Source organism: Babylonia areolata, chromosome 26, assembly GCF_041734735.1.
Source record: "Babylonia areolata isolate BAREFJ2019XMU chromosome 26, ASM4173473v1, whole genome shotgun sequence".
Lineage (NCBI taxonomy): Eukaryota > Metazoa > Mollusca > Gastropoda > Neogastropoda > Buccinidae > Babylonia > Babylonia areolata.
In genome coordinates, this window is record NC_134901.1 from 30,906,413 (window position 1) to 30,925,733 (window position 19,321).

Here is a 19,321-nt window from a genome sequence, read left to right on the forward strand (position 1 = left end):
ATGTGTGTGTGTTGGGGGGGGGGGGGGCGGGGAGTGTTCTATGAAATGCATTTTGTTTTAATCTAAGCCATATTTACTTCATAGCTTTTATAATCTTTAGTGTGCTTTTGCAGTTGCATTCATATGAACACACTGGATGTTTTCCATTGTCAGATAGCAGTTGATATGTTTTTTTTAAGGCATGTTTACAGTCAACTATGATGTAAGGTGCTTTGAGCAGCATTGGTGCGGAATATCACGCCATAGAAAAACTACGTATTATTATTATTATTATTATCACTGAAGTTCCTACCATACAGGTACTTGACCTCACACAGCCATCACTGAAGTTCCTACCGTACAGGTAGGTACCTGACCTCACACAGCCATCACTTAAGTTCCTGCCATAAAGGTAGGGAACTGACCTCACAGCCATCACTGAAGCTTATTATGGGGGGCGGGGGGGGGGGGGGGTGAACTGTGTGAGTGGGCAGTGTATAGTGCATTGAGTTGCATTACGCAGGATTATGTGCCGTGTAGAAGGGTGTGACTGATGTTTCAGTTCTTCCCGTCAGTGGAGGTGCTGGAGATGGGGGAGGTGGCGTGGGGAGGGTGTGTGACCAGGACCATCAAACTGCGCAATGTGAAGAAGGCCTCCCTCCCTGTGCGTCTGTCCCTGTGGTCGGTGAGTACCCTACTCCCTGGGGCTGTCACTGTGTGTAGTCTTCATCTTCTTCCTTCATGGGCTGTCGCTGTGTGTAGTCTTCATCTTCTTCCTTCATGGGCTGTCACTGTGTGTAGTCTTCTTCTTCCTTCATGGGCTGTCACTGTGTGTAGTCCTCTTCTTCCTTCATAGGCATGAAACACTCAAATACCAAAGATATACATGAACTGGATAGCAAAATCATGAAGATTTCGGCACCAGTAATAACAGAGTGTCTTACCTACATTTATAATCTCTGCATTGATAAAAACTATTTTCCTGTCTGTTTCAAACAGGCTAAAGTTTTTCCACTCTTCAAATCAGGTGATCCTTCTGATCCTTCTAACTACAGGCCTATATCTATACTATCGGTTCTTTCAAAACCACTTGAAAAGCATATCCAAAAACATATACTGTGTCACTTAAACAAATATCATTTGATTCACCCAGTACAGTCAGGTTTTAGAGAAAACCATTCTTGTCATACTGCTCTGACACAAATGATAGATAGATGGCTCTTAAATATAAATAATAGTAAATTTACAGGTGTTGTCTTCGTTGATTTTGCTAAAGCCTTTGACATAATAAATCACTCTCTTCTCCTTAAGAAACTTGCTTGTTATGGCTTAGCTAAGAATACTTTACAATTTCTTTCTTCCTTCTTATCAGATCGACAACAACTGGTCTGCATTAAGTCTTCCAAATCAACTTTTCAAGAAATAAGGTATGGTGTACCACAAGGATCAATTCTTGGCCCCCTTCTTTTCTCCTTGTACATTAATGATTTGCCTCTTTATATCAAATCTAATTGTGAATTGTTTGCCGATGTCAACTCCGTACACTCCGACCACACATGCATTAAAGTTCTGACATCCAATTTACAAGACAGTGTAAACAGATTAGTTAAGTGGACAGAACATAACCATATGTCTCTGAATGCTCAAAAAACTAAATGCATGTCTGTAACAACTCGACAGAAACGTCAGATAATGCCAACAAATTTTTTCAATATTTTCATTTCCAATGTTAAAATTGAAGAAGTCAAATCACATAAAGTTTTAGGTATAGTTATCGATAATGATTTATCATGGTCTGAACATATTACTTATTTATGTAAAAGGATGTCTCAAAAAGTATTCCAGTTATCAAAAATAAAACACTTTCTAAATACACATGCCCGTAAACAATTCTTTAATGCTCACATACAGTCGATAATAGATTATGCTTCTGCGTTGTGGGACTCTGCTAGCACTAATACTCTAAAACCTCTTGTTAGATTATACAAACGTGCTTTGAAATTAGTTTTATTAAAGTCATGTTCATTAACTCCTAATGATTATAGGTCACTTGATATCCTCCCATTGGAGCTAAAACTAGAATATAATAAGGCTGTTTTTATGCACAAAATAGTAAGCGGCTACGCACCTCCTTCAATTATAAATAACTTCCCAGTAAATAACATAAGACATGTACATAAGTTGCATATACCTCGTCCAAATCTTGATCTTTTTAAGTCCAGCCTTACATACAGCGGGGGAACGTATTGGAATAATTTACCATCACATTTAAAAAATATTACTAACCACAACAACTTTAAGCAAAATCTAAAAATGTTCCTATTCACAAAAATTGACGTCACCTGAAATCCAACATTGCTTTCGACAATTTGTGGGTTCCCTCTCACTCTCTCTTGAGTGGGTGCATTTGTGTGCGTGTGTGTGTATTTCATGATTTTTTTTTTTCTTTTCTTCTCTTATTCTTCCTTTTGTGGAATGGCTTTGAATGGTGAAATAATGGTATATTTTGATTGTGTTTTGATTTTGTGCTCATTTTCGCTTTTTTAGCTTTATTCCCTCTTTAGGGCGAGGGCGGATGTAAAAAAGCATGTTACTTGCTTATCTATTACCCTCGTTAATAAAGATTTTGTCTTTGTCTTAGGCTGTCACTCCTTCATGGGCTGTCACTGTGTGTAGTCTTCTTCTTCCTTCATGGGCTGTCACTGTGTGTAGTCCTCTTCTTCCTTCATAGGCTGTCACTGTGTGTAATCTTCTTCTTCTTCCTTCATGGGCTGTCACTGTATGCAGTCTTCTTCTTCCTTCATGGGCTGTCACTGTGTGTAGTCGTCTTCTTCCTTCATGGGTTGTCACTGTGTGTAGTCTTCTTCTTATTCCTTCATGGGCTGTCACTGTGTGTAATCTTCTTCCTTCATGGGCTGTCACTGTGTGTAGTCTTCTTCTTCCTTCATGGGCTGTCACTGTGTGTAATCTTCTTCCTTCATGGGCTGTCACTGTGTGTAGTCTTCTTCTTCCTTCATGGGCTGTCACTGTGTGTAGTATTCTTCTTCCTTCATGGGCTGTCACTGTGTGTAGTCTTCTTCTTCTTCCTTCATGGGCTGTCACTGTGTGTAGTCTTCATCCTTCTTGGGCTGTCACTGTATGTAGTCTTCTTCTTCCTTCATGGGCTGTCACGGTGTGAGTCTTCTTCTTCCTTCATGGGCTGTCACTGTGTGTAGTCATCTTCTTCCTTCATGGGCTGTCACTGTGTATAGTCTTCTTCTTCCTTCATGGGCTGTCACTGTGTGTAATCTTCTTCCTTCATGGGCTGTCACTGTGTGTAGTCTTCTTCTTCCTTCATGGGCTGTCACTGTGTGTAGTCTTCTTCTTCCTTCATGGGCTGTCACTGTGTGTAGTCTTCATCCTTCATGGGCTGTCACTGTGTGTAGTCTTCTTCTTCCTTCATGGGCTGTCACTGTGTGAGTCTTCTTCTTCATTCATGGGCTGTCACTGTGTGTAGTCTTCGTCCTTCATGGGCTGTCACTGTGTGTAGTCTTCTTCTTCCTTCATGGGCTGTCACTGTGTGTAGTCTTCTTCCTTCATGGGCTGTCACTGTGTGTCTTCTTCTTCCTTCATGGGCTGTCACTGTGTGTAGTCTTTTTCCTTCATCGGCTGTCACTGTGTGTGTCGCACACTCCAGAAATCTGGGCAAGCCCAAAAGTCAGGAGACGTGGACTTTTAGGGTCGACACCGCGCAACACACACTCCCAAGAAGGACGCAGAAATCCGTGTACGATTTTACAACTTTTATTCACACAATCACACACATATGGGTACAGGACCTACTTCCTAAGCTATCCCCAAACCCAAACCCTCGCCCCCACCTAACTCCAAACCACCCCTCCTTAACCCACCTTTAACCCCCACCGGGACAAAATCAAGAAACGAAAGAAAAACGAACCAAACACATACACACTCGCACATTCACTGCACAAGCGGCAACGTTCATTTAACTTATCTGTCACTCGTTGACAGACTGAAAAATCCCTGCTCCAGGCTGAGAGTCGAACGCTGACTACAATCTCTCCCTCGACGTCCAGCTCACCCACAGAGCACCTCACCAGATGAGTCCGGGAGGTCGTGGCAAGCAGGGCAGGCTGCGGTCGAAGGTCGACGCCGAGGGACGATCTGGATCCCCAGGGTGCGACCCCAGGGTTTCGTGTCAGCGCTCGGCTCCTCAGGTGGAAGACCCCAAGGGGCGACCTCGGAGCTGGGACAGCAGAGCAGTCGATTTGCCGCTACTTGACAAACAAGCAAGCTGGGGACGGGGATAACCCCCTGTCAGTACCAGTCCATAACCGCATAACCCTATGCGCGTTGGGCGACCTAAGAAGCCACAGGTTGTGCTCTCATTCATCCAACAAGCACTCTAAGGCAAAATAATGAACAACCACTGTCATACACCAATCGCACGACAACATGCATGCCTGGAAGTGAGGGGTCCGGAACCTGCCAGGGTACCGGCCGTCACCCTACTTATACGGTGGCACAGGTCAACCCAAGACTCGAACCCCAAACCTTGTGCCGCGCATCCTGAAGCACGCTCCCACAGCACTACGCTGCCAGAATCGAAGGCCCAATCAAGGTAACCTCCCTTGCACAAGCAGACATGTTGGAACAGAACATTCAAAAAGGAAAAATTATGATAGCGTCAGCACATGGCTGCCAAAGCCATTCGGATCACAAGCAGAGCAATTAAAGTGAACAAATCAATACACAAACTCTTCCAGTGCTCGGTCCATACAGGGAGAGAACTCAGTAACCTATTATTGCCACAATAGCTTACACGGAATACACTATCTTCTGACACGCTGCTAACAGCGGCCACTTACGCAGGTTTAAGGACTTATCGAAACACAGTATTTCCCCCAACGTCTCCCTCACATTCCCGATACTAACATCAGCTTGTAAGCTTTACATATCCAACGTACACTCTGTCGAACAAATTACGGAGATTATACTATTCCCTCACACTTCCTCACAAGTGTATTAATATAAACTCAAACCCGTAACACACGGAATGATAATTATAACACTGGACCGTTACACGACAGTCTGTAACATCAGGTAATCGTAACAGTTTCATAAAGTGACCCCAGCCACTGTCCAACCCACAGACCTCCCAAAAGTGGAAAAGACAACTAAAGACACTCGAAACAGTTACCGCCTGATACAAGGTTACCTCACGACAGCTTGTGATGGGCGAAGGTGGTGACTTGGGTGGGACCTTCAGCCGGGCACTGCAGCCTCTGCTCACCGGCTTGCTAAAAATCAGGCAGAGGTTCTGGCTGGCCAAGAATTCCTCTCCATCAGCCTTCCAGGCCTCTGCCACAAGGTCCGCGCTCTCTGACGTCTCAGAGTCAAGTCACACCTAATCACAGTCAGCTGCAGCCAGGTAAACGGCAGGTGAGCGCGAGTTCTGCACTTGGCACGCTAACCGGCCAAAACACACATTGCACGCACTGCACTGCAGTTGCAGTCATGCCAATGTGACAAGAGCCCTCTCGCTCCTACAGAGCGGTGTGTGCACGTGCTGCACAACTCTTACACAGGTAAAACGAGTGTGCATACACACGCTTTTACCAAACCAAGAACATGTCAGAAAACATGATCTAGAGAAACTGGGATTCGAACTCCCAACCATCGGAACTAACCCCACTTTCACCGGCCACTGAGCCATACTAAATCGCTCGCACTTCCGCCTATACTTCCGCAGCAACGAAAGGTTGGGTTGATCCGTGACAGTGTGTAGTCTTCTTCCTTTATCGGTTGCCACTCCCTGCTTCACTTCTATACACAAACAGGCTTTTACGTGTGTGACTGTTTTTACCCCTTCAGTCATACTCTGTTTTCAAGGGTATTCATGTCAGATATGTTATTGTTTCCATAACCCACTGAACATAGACATGTATCATAGGATCTTTAACATGCGCATTTGATGTTCAGCATGTGTATACACACGAAGGGGGTTCAGGCACTAGCAGGTCTGCACTTCTGTTGACCTGGAGGATCAGAAAAATCTCCACCCTTTACCCACCAGGTGCCATGACCAGGATTCAAACTTGGGACCCTCAAATTGAAAGTCCAAAGCTGTAACCACTGGGCTGTTGCGCCAGTCACTGTGTCTAGTGAGGTGTTGGTATTGTCTGTTGATGGAAGGTTAATGCATCAGATACAGATTATGATTGTGGTCAATGATCTTTTTCATTGATGAGATTTTAAAAGCATTGTTAGTGGTATTGGTAAAATTAATGGATATTTGTTGTTCCTTTTTTTCCCCCTCTATATTCATCTCTTCCATCTTGGTGCTAAAAAGAGATGGGCATGGTAGCGTACTGGTTAGAATGATGTATTTCTGCTCCATAATACAGAGTGGGTAAAGATGCCCCTTTTCTGTCTCAGCCCTCCTGTGAAATACGTACAGAGGTGGGGAATGAACAAACTGCTGACCACAGCTGCGTTGTTGATTTCAGGGCAGTTCAGTGTTACATAATGACAACTTTGGTGTTGGTTTCAGGACAGTTCAGTGTTGCACAGTGAATAATAATAATAATAATGATGATGGTGGTATTTATATAGCACTGAATCTTGTGCAGAGACAAATCAAAGTGTGTTCACACCTGTAATTCACACACATGCATAACTCTAAAACTGAAGACAAGGAAGAGGTAGAGGAGGGAGGTTATCTTGTGAAGAGGTGGGTTTTAAGGCCAGACTTGAAAGAGCTGAGTGCGGAGACCTGACGAAGTGAAAGAGGAAATTCATTCCAGATACAAGGTCCAGAGACAGAGAAAGAACGGCGTCCAACAGTGGAGTGTTTGAATCTGGGTATGTGTAAATAGAGTGGATCCGAAGCCGATCATAGAGAGCAAGATGGAGTGTAGAGGTGAAGGCAGCACAAAGATAGGAAGGGGCAGATTTGTGAATACATTTATAACATAGAGTGCTGATCTTATAATTTATTCTGTGTGAGACAGGGAGCCAATGGATATGTTGCAAAATAGGAGTGATGTACTCAGATCTTTTCTTTCTGAGGATGAGTCGGGCAGCAGAGTTTTGTATGCGCTGAAGGGATTGAATGGATGAAGCAGGCAAACCAGACAATAGGGAGTTACAGAAGTCAAGGCAAGAGAGAATGAGAGAAACGACAGTCTAGATGTTGCGTCGGTGGACAGATATTTCCAAATTATGACAGCTGCAGGCATGAGATTTTTCTGTCTGTTGTCGGATTTTTGACTGAAAATTGGCTCCAGAGGCCATTTTTGAGAATTGTGTAAATCCATTGAGAAAATAGAGGGGTGGGGGGGATGAGTTTTTTTTCCCGACCGACGAAGGTTGCATTATTGTTGTCTGACCGATCAGCAAGACAGACCCACAGGGTTTGCCAATATGCCCCATGTTTGGATAAGCGAACCAAATGACAATAAGTGTTCCGTTGCTCCTCTGTCATCATTCAGCTTATCCATATTTGGTTGTGATTGCACAACTTCCACTCTCGGGATTCACAACTTGCATATATAGCTGATTTAATCATTGACAGAATGAGAAAACTCACAATGGAAAAGAGGATTTTTGCAGCAGAGATCGATAAACACAAACACACATACAGAATTGTATTTAAAGCAGTGCACATACATGCACACATACAAACTTGCACTTTTTCCTTCCACCTTCCCCCCCCTCTCTGTGTCTGTTTGTCTGTCTGTCCCTCTCTCCCTCTTTCTGTCTTTCTCTTTTTCTCGCATATACACACAGTCGTATTTAAAAAAAAAACCTCACACACACACACACATACACACACACACACACACACACACACACAGATCTCTTGAATTTGAAAGCAATGCATACACATGCAACAAATACAGCGTATTCTTTCCTCCCACCTTCTCCCCTCTCTTTCTCTCTGTCTGTCTCCCTCCCTCTTGTTTACACACAGTTGAATTGAAACCACACATACACACACTCGTACGCGCACACACACTCTCTTGCTTGCTCTCTCTCTCTCTTTCCCTCACACACAGAGTTTAGTTGAACACACACTCACACACAGTAACCCAGGCTGGGGAACTCAAAGTAGATCAGCTATTTTCAGCAGAATAGCCCACCCCACCCCTCCTGCAGAGTTCTCTTTCATGATTTGCTGAGGTTCCCCTCCCCTCTCCCTGAGTCTCTCCCACCAGTGGTGAGGGAGGTGGGGGAGGGGGAGGTAAAACCACTGTCAATGACTGTGGCGACTTTGGCACTGAGCCAAGATACTGACCCCTTGCTCTGGCTGAGAATCCCTGACTGCTGAAAGTGATATAACTAGTCACATACCCACACCTTCTTCCTCCAGTCATCCCCCTTCCCTATTTCTTTCCTCAACCAACACACATGACTGTCAGTGTAACAGAGACTACAGTTATAGAGACCAGATGGTCAAGTATATCGGTGCAGTGCAAACTTGTGTGCTAAGTACATTTTCCTTGAAAACACTACACACACATGCTCGCACACATGCACGCACGCACGTGCACACACACACACACACACACACACACACACACAAAGAGGAGAGGCCCCCATAAAACCTCTTAACCCGGAGAGCGCGATGAGCCACGATCGTGGCTTTCCCGGTAAAGTGCGATGGGCCACGATCGTGGCTCTGTTTACATAAGGTCCGACATCGTACGGCTATGCTCGGCAGCCTTCGTAAAACTGCCTCGTTCTGGTGTTACTGCCTCCCTGCTTGTGTTTGCACAAACTTTGACCGAGTTTATAAGTCCAGATCTTCGTATTTTTTGTAAACAATGAGTGACACTGAAGTTGACAAAGCTCAGGAAATGAGTGACCTTGTCACTAGTGATGATTCATTTGCTGACAGGGATTCTGGTGAAAACGGCTTTGTTATTTTGACACTTGAGCATGCTGGCTTGCTTGTTGTTCATTCAGTTTTGTGTCTCCAGCCACAAAAACTGGGGGGTGGGTGATGGGGGTGGGGAGGGGTGGTAAAGTGGGTTAGGCATGGGTCTATTGTGATTTCTTGACCAAATCAAGCTAGAAAACTGGAAATTATTTTGATTTAAAGCATTCTTGCTGCTTTTGAAAGCAACATGAGCTAAAAGAAAACATTTATTTCTGTTTTTGCCTGTGATTGCATAAAGTATTGTAGATGTGCGCGTGCGTGGCGTCGGTGGGTGTGTCTCAAACAAATAATACAGTGCTTATAATTTCATTGTTTCAGTTATATTCATTTCATGATTCTGCAGCCAGAACATTTTCTGCACAGTTTAATGCCAATTTTGAAATTTTGACTCTATAAAAGATGTGAAAATACCTATAAACATTGTGGTTGACGTTTTTGGAAAACAAGTTTGCAAAATTTGTTGTTTATATCCTGTGGAATATCTCCAACTACTTACAAGGTACAGCCTTTTTCTTACTTTTATCTGATTCTTCATTCACTCTACTTTCCAAAAATGTATAGGTTTACCTATTTATTCTTACTGATAAGCATACAAATGCCCCAAATCAGAGCACAGGTAGCGGAGGCAAACTATCCCTTTGTTTTAAGCATGATTTCTGTAAGTATGTTTTATTATATCCAGCACTTTGAGGGTTAAAATCACTAATTTCAATTTCAGCCATGGGCTTTGCCCCCCTGGAGCCAGTTGCATTGCTAGGTTCTAACTTTTTGACAGTTACACATGACTAAATGCCTGCGTTGACCGAACTACGCCATTGGTCAGTTTCATACTACACACAGTTAGTAACGGGTTATGACCATACTAGGCTCTTCTATCCAAGCAATGCAACTGGCTCCTGGACCCCATCAGGGGCCTAAGGCAGCCCCTGGACCCTGGCCAATTTTCAGAGGAAACTCCTGGACAATTATCCAGCCTCACACACACACACACACACTCTCTCTCTCTCTCTCTTTCTCTCTCTCTCACACACACAAAAAGTTTAACACACACAGAGTTGTATTTGAAGCAGTGCACATGCATACACACATACGAACTTACACTCTTTCCTCCCCAGGCATGAGATTTTTCCAACTATAGTCAGATTTCCGACTGAAAATTGGCTCCAGAGGCCATTTTTGAGATTCGTGTAAATCCGTTGAGAAAATCGGAGGGGTGGAGGGGGGGTGAGGTTTTTTCCGACCCACGAAGGTTGCACAAACGTTGTCCGACTGATCGACAAGAGCCACAGCGTTTGCTAAAATACCCCATGTTTGGATAAGCGAACCAATTGAGAATAAGTGTTCCGTTGCTGCTCTGTCATCATTCAGCTTATCCGTATTCGATCGGAATTACAAAACTCGCTCGCGGGTTTCACGACTTGCAAAGATGCCTGATTTCGTTGATCGTCTTCAGTCACTGACAAAATGAGAAAACTCACAAAGGATTAGAGGATTTTTGCAGCAGAGATCAATAAAGGAGTGAATAATAAGTGGAACTGGGTCTGGCAAGATGAGATCGTGAAAACAGAAGTGAAGAATAAAAATAATAACTTTACGGGTAGGCAACGCCATTCACAAAACTGATTGACACCGTATGGGCAAGGCCAAGTGCGATTGGTGTCAGATTGTGTGGGTGCAACTCTTCAGTCTAGGCACGGAAATCTGTTTTCACATTTGCATTAAAAACGGAGTGTCCATTTTCTAGAAGAAAAAAAAAAAGAAAGAAAAGGCCGATGGGCCATTCTATATCGTGGTTTACCGATGATTTGTCAAGAATGAAAACAGAATGCGCTATCGACAGTGTCGTTTGTTGACCCCTTCAGAGGCGAACCAGTGACTTGTCAGAGCACCAAAATCGAAGTCCGAAAGTTTCCTAACGCACTGTGAAAAGCATGCACGCGCGTACATGCACACACATGCGGTCAATCACACTGACACACACACACACACACACACACACACACTTGGACATGTGAGCGGGCGCACAATATCACACACACACTTGGACATGTGAGCGGGCGCACAATATCACACACACACTTGGACATGTGAGCGGGCGCACAATATCACACACACACAAACTTGAGCGCATGCACAGATACACCAGTGCGCACAGATACACCAGTGCCTGTGATCTCCATCCCTGTCAAGCCACAAGGGCCATGGTTACATATGTTTGACCCTCAGTTCATTCAGCAAAAGCTGCCAACCTGTGCCACTGTATGCACAAGTAACATTGTTGCAATTGAAACAGAAACTTTGTAGCAACTTATTGACGTCAGTGCCTTTTCTGACACAGCTTTTCTGACACAGCCGACCCTTCTGTACAGACAGTTCATGGCAAGAGTCAGTGTATTTAGATTTGAGACATTGCTGGCCAGATTATCAAGGTTACACATGCACGCACAGACACAGAGCTGAATCAGTTGAATGCCCGCGCGTGCGCACACACACACACACACACACACTTTGAAAAAAAAAACACATAAATGCATTCACATGTACACATACTCTGTTTTTTTATTTTATCTCTCTCCTTCACACTTGCACATGTGCACACATAATATTATGAGCGCTCACACAATCACACAGAGCTTAATAATAGGTACATGCACGCGCACATTCACACACACACACACACTCTCTCTTTCAAGCACACACACACATGGAGATTGAAAACACACACACACACACACACACACAGAATTGTATTTAAAGCAATGCACATGTATGCGCACATACAAACTTGCACTTTTTCCTCACACCTTCCCCCCTCTCTGTCTCTTTGTCCCTCTCTCCCACTTTCTGTCTCTCTCTCTCTCTCTCTCTCTCTCTCTCTCTTTCTTGCATATACACACAGAGTTGTATTGACAACACACACACACACACACACACACACACACACACACACACGGAGAGAGAGATCTATTGAATTTGATAGCAGTGCATACACATGCACAAATACAACTTGCATTCTTTCCTCCTACCATCTCCCCTCTCTTTCTGTCTGCCTCCCTCTCTCTTGTTTACACACAGTTGAATTGAAACCACACATACACACGCATGTGCGCACTCATACTCGCTTGCTGTCTCTATCTATCTGTCTCTCTCTCTTTCTCCCCTGAACACACACACACACACACAGAGTCCATACTGGGGAACTCTCAGGGGATCCGCTATTTTCAGGGGAAGAGCAGTTGATTTCAGAGAGAAAAAAGTCACTCCCCAACCCCCACCCCCAGCCCCCATCCTGCAGACTTCACTTTCATGATTTTCTGAGGTACCCCTCCCCTTTCTCTTGAGTCTCCTACCAGTGCTGAGGGAAGGGGGGAAAGGAGGGGGGGGGGGTATGAAAGCACTGTCAATGACTGTGGCAATTTTGGCACTGAGCCAAGACACTGACCACTAGCTCCAGCTGAGAATCCTTGACTGCTTGAAAGTGATATAACCAGTCACAGACCCACCCCCTCCTCCCTCCAGTCATTCCACTTCCCCCTTTCTTTCCTCAACCAACACACATGCATGTCAGTGGAACAGAGACTACAGCTGAAGAGACCAGATGGTCAGTTATATTGGTACAGTGCAAACTTGTGTGCTAAGAACATTTTCCTTGAAAACTCTCTCTCTCTCTCTCTCTCTCTCTCTCTCTCTCTCTCTCTATTGATGCATGTTGTTGTTTGTATTATGAACCCCCATGTCATTAGGGCTGTAAAGCTATTGACATTAAAGTGTTCAGTGTTCTCTCTCTCTCTCTCTCTCTCTCTCTCTCTCTCTCACTCACTCACTCACTCACTCACTCACTCACACAAAGAGTTTAACACAGAGAGAGTTGTATTCAAAGCAGTGCACATACATGAACTTTAACTCTTTCCTCCCATGTCCAGCCCCACCCCTATTCTCTCAATCTCTTTGTCTGTCTGTCTGTCTCTCTTTCTCACATACACACAGAGTTGCATTGAAACCACACACACACACACACACACACACACACATGAGACACGATTTTGAAAATCATGCCCCCAAGGCTGACTTTACAGGTTTGGAAGCAAAAACACTTCAGTTTATGAAGAATTGGACTGATTTTTTGTCTTCTGTGGGCTGGAATACCTCAGCAGCATTGGTGGGCCGCAAGTGCAGATTTCATGGTTTGAAATTGAGAAAACCTTCAGCTTCAGGGGGCTTCGCCAGGCCCCCACCTTTCAAACTCAATTACAATTTCCCAGTCTCATGCCTGCTCCCATGTCCCCACACCCCCCTTTTCAATCTCTTTGTCTACCTGTCTGTCTCTCTTTCTCACATACACACAGAGTTGCATTGAAAACACACACACACACACACACACACACACACACACACACACACACACACATATAAGACAAGATTTTGAAAATCATGTCCACAAGGCTGATTTTTACAGGTTTGAACGCAAAAACACTTAAGTTTAGGAAGACTTGGACTGATTTTTGTCTTCTGTGGGTTGGAATACCTCAGAGACATTGGTGGCCCTAAAGCGCAGATTTTATGGTTTGAAATTGAGAAAAACCTTCAGCTTCAGGCCCCCACCTTTCAGACTCTAGCACAATTTCCCAATCTCATGCCTGCAGCTGTGGTGATGGTTTCAGGGCAGTTCAGTGTTACACAGTGACAGCTGTGGTGTTGGTTTCAGGGCAGTTCAATGTTACACAGTCTCAGCTGTGGTGTTGGTTTCAGAGCAGTTCAGTGTTACACAGTCTCAGCTGTGGTGTTGATTTCAGGGCAGTTCAGTGTTACACAGTCTCAGCTGTGGTGTTGGTTTCAGGGCAGTTCTGTGTTACACAGTGACAGCTGTGGTGTTGGTTTCAGGGCAGTTCAGTGTTACACAGTCTCAGCTGTGGTGTTGGTTTCAGGGCAGTTCAGTGTTCCACAGTGACAGCTGTGGTGTTCGTTTCAGGGCATTTCAGTGTTACACAGTGACAGCTGTGATGTTGGTTTCAGGGCACGTCAGTGTGGCACAGTGACAGCTGTGGTGTTGGTTTCAGGGCAGGTCAGTGTGGCACAGTGACAGCTGTGGTGTTGGTTTCAGGGCAGGTCAGTGTGGCAGTGACAGCTGTGGTGTTGGTTTCAAGGCAGGTCAGTGTGGCACAGTAACAGCTATGGTGTTGTTTTCAGGGCAGGTCAGTGTGGCACAGTGACAGCTGTGGTGTTGGTTTCAGGGCACTTCAGTGTGGCACTGCTTCACCTTTGACAGCTGTGACACTGGCAGTGACCTGTCCATCATCTCCATGGCCAGCCGCCCAGAGTCACTGGGGCGGAATGTAGTGACGGTCATCCTGCCGGGCTGCGACAGCCCTGACCTGGCCAAGACCATGGAGATCACCCTCTACTGCAGACCCCCTCACAAAGAGCACAGCAGAGGTCAGTGTTCTCTTTTTCTTCTAATTATTTTAGGATATTTCGATAGCATGTAACTACAGAGCACTGCATGCTTTACAGTAACACTAAGATGATTAAAGGGTGTATGGATAACACCTGTCACAAGAATAAAACAGTGCTCAGTATATATCTAAAAACACAAGGGCACGCAGACACAATCCCATCTATAAAATACTAATGCATGCATGTGTTAAAAAACTACTGTGTTCTCCAAAGTGTGTTGGTTCGATTCCAATAGAGAGAGGAGTTATGCAGTGGGGATATAGGATCGACTAATTATGCACACACTCACTTGCACTCATTCGCTCTCTCTCCTCACGCTAATAGCAGGGCCACATGGAGTGGTTTTTATAGAGTGTTTACTTTACAATACAGCACACACACTAAGCAGTTCACCCTACTTAGCAAAAGCAACACACACGAAGGCAGCACACACTGCCTACTTCAAGTACTTCCTACAAGCAGCACCTACAAGCAGCACACCTGGAACACAAACACACAACCAAAACCCAGGTCAGAAAGTCTCAAATATCTGGACATCACTGACATAAAAGGCCTATACCCTCTCAGCACCTCTCATCACATGTCCACCAGTATGCACTCCTCTCACACATAGATCTGTGTGAGGTAATACAGCTTCATCAAGCTTACCTGCCACCAACAGTGACATACCATACTGTGCACCATACCTATGACTGACCAATACAACCCAGAGTGTTCAACTCATGTTACCCATTATACAATAAAACTGTGTGTTACCATAAGCAAACAAGTCAAACATGTGTTCCACAACACTTGCTGTTACCCCCATGTGCACACACATATGAAAAACCCTTAACACACACTGACAGTGTGTTAGCCTATAGATCTGTTCATTTCACACTGAACCAGCACCACCTACAATATACAAAACAAGTAAGTAATACATCAAAAATACAGAACAAGATATCTGTAACAAAACAGAAGGGGGGAGGGCTTAAAAGATATAGGCCAGTAGCTTTCACACATTAACCCCTTTTCTTTCCACAAGCCACAAGATCACCTTAAACTGGCTGTTCACCGATACAAACATAGTTTCCCAACACAACTAAGTTATCAACATAACATAAAACCATTACAAGTCATGTACTCACAGCCCAACAGGGATTTCCTTGCTCCTCACATCACTGATCAGTCAGTCACACTGTGTCAGTGTTCAGTTCTTCTGGGGGACAGCTAAGAACTGGGTGTGCTGACTGGTTTTATCCCTTCCCCCAACATACTGTGCATACTAATGCACGCTACAACACTCACTCCCCCAACTAGTTGAACTGAAATAACCAATCTTTGCTTGTCCTAGTGACGCTATGTGAATGACTGACAGATTCACTGCTTAATCCCAATTCGTCCAATTCAACAGATTAATCTGATTCACTACAATTCAACCCACTTGTCTATACACATTCTATGACGACAAGTTCCCCCGTTTACGTCACAAAGAGATTGGGGAGACAGGACAATACAACTCTCGGCATGTTAGCCAGCATGATCAAAGTTCACATTAGCATAAATTCTTCCTAGCTTACGTTCCGAAGTCCCGCCATCTACCTCAGACATGTTTGTGAAAGGGGAGACAGGGAACAACTTGAAAGACAGGCCGCCACACGGGATGTTCTGACATGTCGACACTCATCTGTTTCAAACACGCCGACATCTAGTTCAGCACGGGGATTGCGGCAGACATCACATAACCGCACGTGTTTCAACAGCTGGGGTCAGTGACGCGGTGTCGCGGACCAAAGGCGGCCGACTAGGGAGTAGGGGTGAGGAGGGGGGTGGAAGGAGGGAGGGTGGTGCGGTGTCGGCGCGACCTCAAAGACTGGACTTTGGACAGAGTGGGAAGGGAGATAAGAAGGAGGGGGAGGGAGGGCAAAGGGATGGGGAGGGAAGGGGGACAGAGTGTGGGTGGTTGGGGGTGACACTGCTGGCACACTTTAACACATGCACACACACACATACATACACATATGCACACACACTTCAAACGTGCTCACCTGCTGATACATACTCACACACCCACACATAGGCAGATAAACATAAATCTATATGTGGCCTCTGTAGCAGCAGTCAAGGCGATAACTGTGTGCTATGATGATTACTGTGTTAATTTCCATCAGCGTTGGCAGATTGCCCAGCAGAGGTGGACACAAAGATTGACATAGAAGTGGACACTGTGTGTAATGATGACTGCTGTATATATGTCCCAAGAGGTGGACGCAAAGATTGACATCAGAGTGGACATTCTGTGTGTAATGATGACTGCTGTGTATATGTCCCAAGAGGTGGAAGCAAAGATTGACATCAAAGTGGACGCTGTGTGTAATGATGACTGCTGTTTATATGTCCCAAGAGGTGGAAGCAAAGATTGACATCAAAGTGGACGCTGTGTGTAATGATGACTGCTGTTTATATGTCCCAAGAGGTGGAAGCAAAGATTGACATCAAAGTGGACGCTGTGTGTAATGATGACTGCTGTTTATATGTCCCAAGAGGTGGAAGCAAAGATTGACATCAAAGTGGACGCTGTGTGTAATGATGACTGCTGTGTACACTTTGTAATGATGACTGCTGTGTATATGTCCCAAGAGGTGGAAGCAAAGATTGATATCAAAGTGGACGCTGTGTGTAATGATGACGTCTGTGTGTATGTCCCAAGAGGTGGATGCAAAGGTTGACATCAAAGTGGACAATATGTTTGTAATGATGACTGCTGTGTACACTATGTGTTTAATGATGACTGCTGTGTATATGTCCCTCAGCGTTGGCGCAGCGGCCAGCAGAAGAGGTGGATGCTAAGATAGACATAGAAGTAGACACTCCTGTCAGGTACCTGCACCCTCTGGCCTCCATCCTGCTGAAGGCTAAGGTCGGCCTGCCACGCCTCCTCATTCCCACCAGCAACATGGTCAGTCCTTGCTTCAATACAAGTACAGTCTGATTGTTTTTTCTTCAAGGCCTCTGTAAATGCGTTGGGTTATACTGCTGATCAGGCATCTGCTTAGCATCCAATATGGATTGGTCCGAATGCAGTGACACCACCATGAGAAACTGAACTGAACTATGATGGAAATATAATTTACGTAGCGCCTTTCTGTGTTAAACATGCTCAGTTACACTGTACAGTGTAATAACCATTATTTTTTAATGCATTTAAACTCTAAAATGACAGCTTACATGCATAAACCTGCACAGACATCCAACCAAACACTCCAATATTAATTTACATTCACACACAAAAAGCATCACACGCAACACTCAACACATACGCATCACAATGCACATCTATTAAAATGAATCAATGCAAGTATCACAATACTTAAGCCATTTTACATAATCACAATGCGATAAAGATTATGATGATGTCTTGTCATGTTGGCGATGATCAATGTGTTTGCAAGTCATATCAGATTTCTGTGAATAGCATTGTAATTAGGATTGTATTTTCTCCATGCCTTTAAATTCTTGTTGATTGCCTCCCTTCGTCACTGTCAGTGTGGCATAGAAATATTTTTCAAGTGCAATGATTGTAAATGCATTGACATGCGTCGGGCAGGCACTGAATTTGAAACATTGTGATCATTCTACAAGAACCGTGCTTAAAATGAAAATGCCTGGAAAAAGTAGTGAATTTGTGAGATGAATGCTGTTAACCCCTAGGCTGCCTATATAACGAGATAACTCGTAATCGCAAGCATGTATGCTTCGCAGCCACAATGATGAGATAACTCATCATCGAAATGTTCTGACTTTTCCCTGCTTTGCATTCAGTTCGTTGACAAAAATGCTGGTAGCTTTAGCTTGGGGAATCTTCCTAGGTTCTATTCATAGCTAGAAACACCATCAGCGTCATGAGCCAGTCCTTTATTTGAACGTTTTTTATGGGTTACTGGCCGCAGTGTTTGTCTGGCTCCTCTCCTCGCTTGCTCAACAAAATGTCAGATTGACGCCGTGCTCAAGACATGCGATCGTGGCGAACTAAATCAACCAAGACTGCTTTCTTTAGCTGATGCTCAGAAAGAACTGAAGCGTAAATTTGAAGGAGAAGACCGTGATGAACATTTATAGGACGATTTGATAGAAAATAAAGGAAGCAATCAAGAGAGTGGCCAAGATACGACTATGCCCGCTGTACAGGTTTAGCAGACAACATAAAGTGACCGAATTATTATCAGGACACAGTGTGAGTGATTTTCTTGGCACTCAGCCCAGGCGGTCTGATGAGAACTGGATAAAGTGACCGTGTGAGAGGGGTGAAGAGGAGGGGGGTGGAGACAGGGGGCGTGGCCTCACATCCACATTATCACTTGGAGAAGTCACAATGCATTGTGTATCTATCTATCTCTTTTTTTTTATATATATATATAATTTTTTATTGTGGTTGTTCTGGTATGATTTTGTGTGTGCAGATATCCATTTGTCCAGAAAAAATGATATTTTAGTGCAAATTACCTGACTAGTGTTCGTAATGAACAAGTTGAAAATGTGACAAAAAACAAAACACTGATTTCAAAACAACAGCATGTCACTAAAAAAAATTATGAAATGGGAAAACATCATGTGTTTTGTATTCTTTATTCATTTACTTTTCAGAAAATATATACTTTGGTCTTTCTTCAAGAACAAAGAGCACAGAATTTTTTGAAAATTTATACCCGTTTTTTGTGGAAAAAACCCTGGCAAATAGATTTCACTTCAATCTTATTTTCCTTGCAGCAAAAGGGTTAAATATCAAGTAATGACTGATTGATGCAAACTGTCAATGTGTGTCTACTTGTGTTTTTGTTCTAAAATACAGTATTTAGCCTTTTCCTACAAAAAAATCAATTTTTAAAATACCTGGTTGAAGGCTTACCCAAAAAATGGTAAGTGACGGCAAAGTATGTCAGATTCGTAATGCATTGTCTTGTT

The 19,321-nt window shown here is 44.1% G+C and overlaps 1 protein-coding gene across 1 annotated transcript in view; it reads left to right on the forward strand.

Moving 5' to 3' along the window:
• LOC143300290 (uncharacterized) overlaps window positions 1–19,321 on the forward strand; it is a 152,589-nt gene that overhangs the window by 87,701 nt on the left and 45,567 nt on the right. Inside the window, exons 23-25 of the mRNA XM_076613885.1 lie at window positions 542–664; window positions 14,155–14,356; window positions 17,173–17,318. Of these exons, the coding sequence (XP_076470000.1) occupies window positions 542–664; window positions 14,155–14,356; window positions 17,173–17,318 (471 nt within the window). The remainder of the gene's footprint in view (window positions 1–541; window positions 665–14,154; window positions 14,357–17,172; window positions 17,319–19,321) is intronic.